The sequence below is a fragment of the Sciurus vulgaris genome (assembly GCF_902686455.1).
Source record: "Sciurus vulgaris genome assembly, chromosome: X".
Lineage (NCBI taxonomy): Eukaryota > Metazoa > Chordata > Mammalia > Rodentia > Sciuridae > Sciurus > Sciurus vulgaris.
Window position 1 is genome coordinate 88,739,681 of NC_136471.1, and position 8,940 is coordinate 88,748,620.

The 8,940-nt window shown below is 34.4% G+C and overlaps 1 protein-coding gene across 3 annotated transcripts in view; it reads right to left on the reverse strand.

The window, feature by feature from the left end:
* NBDY (negative regulator of P-body association) overlaps positions 1-7,745 on the reverse strand; it is a 74,096-nt gene extending 66,351 nt beyond the window's left edge. Inside the window, exons 1-3 of one of the 3 annotated variants that reach the window (XM_079124145.1) lie at positions 7,394-7,745; positions 5,458-5,594; positions 2,109-2,192 (exon numbers count right to left, since the gene is read on the reverse strand). In XM_079124145.1, coding sequence (XP_078980271.1) covers positions 7,423-7,629 — 207 coding nt within the window. In that variant the 5' untranslated portion in view covers positions 7,630-7,745 and the 3' untranslated portion in view covers positions 2,109-2,192; positions 5,458-5,594; positions 7,394-7,422. Of the gene's footprint in view, positions 1-74; positions 2,193-5,457; positions 5,595-7,393 lie in introns of all 3 variants that reach the window. The other 2 variants (XM_079124144.1, XM_079124146.1) reach the window with 2 other exon arrangements.
* Between the last annotated feature and the right edge of the window lie 1,195 nt (positions 7,746-8,940).

An 8,940-nucleotide genomic window follows, 5' to 3' on the forward strand; every position in this document is an offset into this window, starting at 1 on the left:
TTGCAAGCACAAGGCCCTGGGTTCGATCCCCAGCACCGGAAAAAAAAAAAAAAAAAAAAAAAGGGAAAAGAAACTTTGCTGATATGATTAAGTTAAGTATTTTTTTTAGAGATTATTCTAGATTATTTGGGTGGTACAATGTAATTCCATGTGTATAAATGACCTTTCCCTAGCTGAGTCAGAAACAGAGATGATGAGAAAAGAAAATAGAGAAGGTCTAAGTGTGAGCCAACCTGTCATAGTTGGCTTTGAAGATAGCGAAAAGGGACCATAAACCAAGGAATGCAGGTGGCCTCTAGACGACAGGAGTAGCCCTCAGTTGACAGCCAGCAAAGTAACAGGGATCTCAGATCTATAGTTGGAAGGAACAAGATTCTGCCAACAACTGAAGAGGCAGGATACAGATATTCCCCTAGAGCCTCCAGAAAGGAATACAGCTGGTCAACACCTTGACTTTATTCTGATTAAACTTATACCAGAGTTCTGACCTATTATAAGATAATAAATATATTGTTTTGAGCTCCTAAATTTGTGATAAACTTGTTATGGTACCAATAGAAAACTAATACAAAATACATACAAGAAAATCTGGTATACTTCTCAAGAGAAACAAGAATTAAAATGATATGCCAGCAGGTCAAAGAAGCAAGATTACTAGGAAAGGAACTTGATCATACTTGCCTCTTAAAAATTATCAACCTAACGTAGTATAAGAAGGCCCTGCCAGGAGTAGTGGTGCATGCCTATAATCCCAGTGGCTCAAAGGATCACAAGTTCAAAGCCAGCCTCATCAACTCAGCAAGGTCCTAAGCAACTCAGTGAAACCTTGTCTCCAAATAAAATATTAAAAAGAGCTGGAGATGTGGCTCAGTAGTTAAGCACCCCGGAACTTAAAAAAAAAAATGTTTACATTGATGTTGTGAAAACAAAAAAATCAGACAAGTTCATATTGTGGACATATACAGGACAACTGCCTAGACTCATCAGAAATGCCAATGTCATGAAAAATTAAAAACAAAACACTGAAGAATGGTATTCTAGATTTAAAAAGACTCAGCAGTCATGATAACTAAACATAATGTATGATCCTTGACTGAAACAAATGAAAAGTTATAAAGGATAATAGGAAAATTTGATGTGGGCAAAATATTAGTAGCACTGTATCAATGTTAAATTTCTTCAGGTGCGATAACAGAAATCCGTGTTCTTATAAGAGAAATGATGAAGTATTTAGGGGCAAGTGTAATGATAACTGCAAGTTACTTCCAAAGGGTTCAGCAAAAAAGTGTGCGTGTGTGTGTGTGTGTGTGTGTGTGTATGAATTCAGAAAGAGAAAAACCACATACTGCAAAAAGTAAGCAACTGATGAATCTACATTGATGGTATCTTTTCACTTTTCCACTGGGTTGAAATTTTATGAAATAAAAAATTGGTGAAGAAAAGTATTATTTGGATACATAAACTTAACCTTACTGATAATTGTAAATTTTACTCGTAATTTAGAAACAAAGCAATGCATTGACATTTTGGGCAGAACATTTTCTGAAAAATACAGGAAAGACAAAAAAAAAAAAATAAGTAAATAAAAGAACTGAAAAAGAAGCAGCCAAAGGAAATCTGGTGAAAGTATATTTATAGCAAACAAACTCAATTTTAAATGCAAGAAGATAAAAGCATCACTTAAAAATAATAAAAGATTTATCTGTTCTAGACTTGTATCCACATAACAACAAAGCCTTAATTCTACAAAACAAAAATTGACAGAACTACAAGAATTTGACAAATTCACAATAACAGTGGGAGATTTTAAATCTACCTCTCTTGATAATTGATAGGTTAAGGATATAAACAAAAAAATCAGTAGAGATATAGAAGATTTAAACAACACAATTAACAAGTTTAATGAATATTTATGTAACCCTACATATAACAATTAGAATATACAAAATATTTTCAGGTACACATGAAACAACTGATCATGTTCTCAAGGACATAAGGCAAACATTTCAACAAATACTAAATAATTAGTATCATATAAATAATGTTTGTACTCAGTGAAATTAAAATGAGAAACAATAACAAAATGTTAAGATAAAAAATCCATATACCTATGCCTCAGTTTCTAAGTACCATCTCCCAGTACCAGAGTCCCATAGAGAAATGGTCAATGGAGTAGAAAATACAAGATGAGCCTGAAAGTAAGGAAGAAAAGAAATGTTAAAGTAAGTTAAAATATCTATGAAAGAATGATAGGACATGTCAAAAGGACAGAGGAAACAATTTTAATGAGCAGTCCCTGGCTAAATTTGGGCCAATTTGAGCATTAAAATAAATAGTGATAGCAACAGCCTATTTGAGAAATAAACTAAAAATCTTTGTGTTTAAAGAAATGAATAAATACATGGAGAAAAAAGCTCTTCCTCGAAATAGTATTTGTAACTAGTATGTAGTAAAAATGATGGAGTTTGAAATTATCATTTTTGTAGTCATGATAATAAATAATCCAGTCAAGAATTACCAATGGATGCAAAAGCTAGTGGAAAACATTTTGGTGAGGAACAGGATATTTACACAGTCTCTAAGTATTCCCAACAAATTTAATAACTACAAAGAGAAAAATGGCAACTTCAGAGTGGGTTAATCTGGCAAACGCCCAACATTTTAAGTAAGTAATCAAAGTTAATATACTCCTAAGGGGTCACACCAGCATCATGTGCCACCAAAATGATGCCCTGAGAACAACACCACAATATTATATCTGTGTATTCCTGCCAATATTCATAAAATTTAATAATAGTATAACTATTATATTTTAAAATATCACTATATTAAATAGTAGACTGCCTAGTATTGTTATTTATTATTTTATTATTATACCTAATATAATATAATATTATATCTATTTTATTCATCTACCACTGAGCTACATCCTTAGTCCTCTCATAGTTTTTAAAGTATGAAATTAAATCAAAAAGTTTGAAATATGAGCATCAAAATCAGTAATAAGGGGGCTGGGGTTGTAGTTCAGTGGTATAGCACTTGCCTAGCATGTGTAAGGCACTGGGTTTGATCCTCAGCACCACATAAAAATAAATAAATAAATAAAGGTATTATGTCCATGTACAACTAAAAAAATTTTTTTAAAAATCAGCAATAATGCCATCAATAAATATTATACCCATGCTTTTTCTATGTACTTAATGAAAATAAAAGTTATATATTGACAAATTCTATTGGGGTAAGAAGTCAGATACAATAATATTTAACAAACTTAAACTGAGGAACATTCTACCAAATAATTGTCCTGTATTTTAAAAATTGCCAGTGTTATGAAAGACAAAGTTGAAGGACTATTCCAGATTAAGACCTAGAAAGACATAAAAACTAAATGCAATGTATTATCCTAGACTGCAACTTCTACCAAGAAAAGAAAGTAGTTATAAAAGACATTTGTGGAATAACTGGTGAAATTAGAGTATGACATAGATAATAATATTGGAACAAGGTAAAATTTCTTGATTTTGACACACGTACCAAGGTTACATATAAGAAAGCCATCATTCTGAGGAAATACACAATGAAGTACTAGTAGGTAAAGGGGAATGATATCTGCAAATTACTGTGAAAATGGGAGAGGGAATGAGGGAGAAAAAAGAATGATAAAGCAAATGTGGCAAAATGTTAATTGGTGAACCTGGGTAAAGGGTATATATGGGAGTTCTTTGTAATATTCTGCTGTATCCAGGGGCACTTGACCACTGAGCTTCATCCCCAGCCCTCCTTTTTTTTTATTTTGAGATAAAATCTCACTAAGCTGCTGAGAGTCTCACTAAACTGCTACGACTGATCTTAAAACTTGCAATCTTCCTGCCTCAGTCTCTCCAGTTGCTGACTGGCCTTTGGAATATTCTCAGAGGCTTTATTTATTTTTTTGCTGGGCAAGGGACTGAACTTAGAGCCTCACATGCACTACACAAGCACTCTACCACTAAGCTATAACCTCAGTCCTCTCATAATTTTTGAAGTGTGGAATTAAAAAGTTTAAAACACAAGCATCAAAATCAGCAATAATGCCAGTAATAAATATCATACCCATGCTTTTTCTATGTATTTAATGAAAATAAAAGTTATATATTGACAAATTCTATTGGAATAAGCAGTCAGTGTATAATTTTTTGATGCTGTTGTAAGAAACATTAAAAAATATTTTAAAGCAGAAAAAATTGAGTTTAAAGATTTTTAAGTCATTAATAAAATTTATTAAAAAGGAGCCTATGTTTAGAAATTTTAAAAATAACTCATAGGTCAAAGAAGAAATTATAAGAGAAAGTAGAAAGTAACAAATATTGAATGATTAAAAATACTACACATAACATAAAAATTTTTTAAAGTGGTAGAGGAAAACTTAAAAATCCTAAATTCAGAAAATAAGAGAAAATTAATGAGCTACAGGTCTAACTCATTAAATTAGAGAAAAAGCAAATAAAAAGAAACTAGAAGAGAAATATAAAAAGCAAAAATTAAAATAGAAAACAAAATACTCAATAGTGAGTATTGTTTTAACCAAAAGCAGGAAATACATGAGAAGATTGATTATTGTAATTTATCACATTATCACATGATCATATTGATGGTGGAAAAAACATAATCATGGAAGTAGATACAGACAAAGCATGTGGTTAAAAAACTCCATAACCATTCATAATAAAAACTCTCAGTAAACTCGGAATAGAAAGGAACTTTCTTAATCCAAAAAAGGAAATCTACTGAAAAAGGTTAAAAACTTTTATAAAATTCAAGACCAAGGCAAGGAAACTCTACACTGCTTTTATTTCTCCTTGTCCTAACGATCACAGTAAATGAAGCTAAAAGAATTTGGAAAAAAAAGAAACTGCCATTATTCACAATATAGTTAAAAGACAATCTAAAAGAATCTATAATTAGGACAAATACAACTCAGAAAAGCTTCAGCATATAAAATCAATATACAAAAATATCAACCATGTTTCTGTTTATAGCAGTGATTTTAAAATATGGTTAAAAGACTTATTTTGTAGCAACAGAAACTATAAGATAATTAGGAGTAAAACAAAAAAAACCCTTGCAGATCACATTATTATTATTAAGTGAAAATGGCTTCATATAATGTAGAAAATGGTTTCAATTTTATCACTGGAGCTAGCTTTTTGGTTTTTGCTTGGCTAGTTTTCTTTTTTTAGTACTGGGGATTGAACCCAGGGGCAATTTTATTTAGAGACAGGGTCTCACTGAGTTGCTTAGAGCCTTGCTAAGTTGCTGAGGCTGGCTTTGAACTTGTGATCCTCCTGCCTCAGCCTTCCAAGCTGCTGGGATTACAGGCATGTGCCGTTGCACCACGGGTGGGTAGTTATTTTTAATGTGTCAAAATCAACTCTTACTCCTCTTTTACTTAATATTATTTTTCAGAAAAGAGATTACCTTGAAAATCACAACTGCCAGGTGTAGGACATCAGAAAAAGCAGGGTAGCACTGTAAATAATCTTCATTGTCTTCATTGGGTGAACTATTTTACGAATGCACCAAGGAAATGAAGTCATACTGCAATCCTTCAAAGACTGAAAAATAGTAAATAAGGTGAAATCACTTCAACTACTGTCCATCTCTTTTTTCTGTAGCCTCCTCAATTCCTTAAGTTTCATTCTGCCCACATTTCAATGATATATTCCTACAAAACAGTTTCTTTACTAAGTATCAGAAGGGTATATTGCAGAGACTAACCAAAGGTTCTGAGTTCAAATCCCAACTCAGCAACTTAGTGCTATATAACATCTGGCAAGTTATAAACTTCCCTTGGCCTATACAAACCTTCTTAGAGGAGTTCTTGTGATTAAACAAGTTAAAATATGCAAAACCCTCTTGTGGTACATAAAAAAACTTCAGTAAATACTATTATTACAATTTTCAATGAACTGAATCACTATGTAGCTCCTGCATTTCTTGCCCTCCATAACCTCCTTTGTTTTCTAGCTGAGCACCGTTCTCCCTATAGCCTATACTATGGTACTCCACTACCCCTCTGGAGAGAGATGAAAATGAGGGAACTAAGACCGTATGGAATGACAAGCAGATGCTGTCAAGTGAAACAGTTCATTCTTTTTCTACACATCATGATCAAACCTCATGTGTAGAGCCTCCATGGTTGTCAGTTATCCCCTTATTCACTGACTTATTTACTCAAATATCTTGTTTCACTTTATGTACCAGTCATTATGCTTTGGTCATCCATCCTCTAAAACTCCCAGCGGAATACCTATGCACTGCAAATGTTCCATAAAGATTTACTGTATGGATGAAGAATGATGCCTCTCTCCTTTGGTTTATAAGGACCTCTGAGACTTGGTTCAAAACTGATTTTATATTTTGCATTCTTTTTTAAAGCTCATTTAAATAGGAGACTGCTTTTCTGATAGCAAGAACTAAATTCCTAAAATACAAATCTTATCACTTGCTTGAAAATATTCTGTGGTTTCCACTGTTTATGGAATAAACATACTTACTCCTTAGCATAATGGTCAAGGCCCTATGACACTGCCCTCATCTCCTAGTCCTTCTTAGAGTCACAATTACAGCCAAGCTGTTTCCAGAACAAGCCTGCCTTGAGGCTTTTGTTCTTGAAACCCTAGGCCTAAAAAGCATTCTATCTCCCTTCACATGGCAGATGTCATTCACCCTTTAAGGCCCACCGAAAGTTCTCTCTTCCTCTTTGTTGGCTCATTATTACTACTAGGAAGAGTGACTTGATCCATCCTCCATGCTTCCTGAATATCTTGAACAAGCAAACATTATGACACTTCGGTTTGTACATCATATTGTGACTTTTTTTTCCTTATTAAACTCTCTCTCACCTTAGACATACTTTTGAAGGCTCACCTTACAATCCCCTTTTTAACACAGTGCTGGGCATAGGCATTAGGCCTCTAACACATTCTTGTTATTTATTTTGAACTGGGTTCTTTTTAAACGGAAAAATTTCAAAAACATACGCAAGTATAGAGAACAGTATAATAAATCCCCACATAGACATCATCCTGCTTAATTTATCAACTCACGAACATTATGTTCATACCCCCCACCTTAACCCCACTGAATTACTTTCAAACATATCAAAATAATCGTCTATTTCTTTAAAATATTACAATTATTGCATCCAAAATATGAAAAATAACTACTAAATGCCATCAAATATCCATCACTTCATACAAGCATATCTTATGAAAGAGCTTTTCAGTACCTGCAAGTTCTTTCTTCTATTTTGAAATTGTGGAAAGAATAAGGAAAAGAGAAAAATACTTGGAAATGCATAATTAAGCTTCGGAGAGCCTGGATGGCCCAGACGAGAAAGAAAGAATCTGACCTGATTTAGGGTGGGAAATGTATATTTCACTACTTCTCCGGAGGAAGAGGGTGCGACTTCAGGCCGGCTGATGCGGGAGGAGGAGCGGAGGGGAGATCAGTACTACCTCCGTTGGGAGTTCCTTCTGGATAATCCCACCGCGGAGCGAGGAGGCAGCGCTTTTTGGGAGGCTTGGCTTCCCGCGTGTTCCCGGGTGGGAGTGTGGATCTCCCGGAGGCACAAGGTTGGTCCCCCATAAGTGTTGTAGGACCCGGGCGTCAGTTTTCTCTGATGGGCCCTGGCAAAGCTGAGAGACCTGAGATGGCGGCGGATCCCCTTCAGGAACCAGCTGGCTTCCTCCCGGTTTTTCCTCTTACCGTATTTCCTGTATCCTGAGACGTATATCCCTTCTCCGCCTCCGCACCTCCACCCCGCTCCATACCCCACCCCATTTTAACGTTTGTACTAGGAAGAGACTTAAAAAACAATGCGCATGTTTAATATATTGCTTTCCCCTAGCGCCCCTCCTCCCAAATGTAACTAAATATATGGAGAGTCTTATACAATCTATGGAAGAAGCTCAAGTGTGCCTCTAAGTGGTAAATTCTCTGTGGTTTATGGACGTATATGTGGGAGCTTCATGCAGTGTGGTGATCAAAGAAATTGCTTTAGAGCTTTACAATCCAGCTGCAGATGCACATCACAGAGCCATGAAATTACAACCATTGAAAAAGCAGTATACATACATGTTAGTCGACTAACTGACTAGAGTGCAAAATACCACACTGATCATGGAAAATGAATATATAAAATAAATTCACCATGTTATAGAATCCAAAAATCTCTTTTTCTTTATATTTTAACAAATTAGTAGCCTTTGAAGACTTAATATATTGTTTTCCACGTTTCAGTAGCTAGGAATTCTCTGAGACCTGACAATTGATAGCATTTCGTACTTTAATTGGCAATTTTCTTCCTTTCTTAAAGCCATGGTAAACAATGACCATCTTACTATAAGTGGTACACTGTATATACAGTAACTAGAAGAAGGTGCAGTGTGTCTTAAAAGGCTTCTGAATTTAGACCTTCATCATCCAAATAACCTTAATGTTTATAAGCCCAGTTCCAAGTACACTTTTTTACACCACACTTTTCCAGCACCACTCTCGATTTTTTTTTTAATGACAAAATTTCAATCCTCAATGTCAAATGAGAACTGGGGAATAAAGTGTGCCATTTACAAGCTCTATGATCTTTATGTAATTAATTAAATTCTTCAGGTTTTGGTTTCCAAAGCATAATAATCTCTTCTTGCAGATCTGTTGCCATAATTAGGAATAATACATTAATTATAACTACCTCTCATTTCCATCATTGCTGCCTTCCTCCAAGTACCCGTCACAAACTTTTACACAAATTAGGTACTCAGTAAATGTTTGGGAAATAAATCACCCTATTGTTTTGTATCAGATACTATACTAATAAAAAACAAAATTCAGGTATAGTAGTAGCTTAATGAAAAGATGTGAGAGACTATAGAGGTAGTGATTGCTAGAATAGTTGGGACT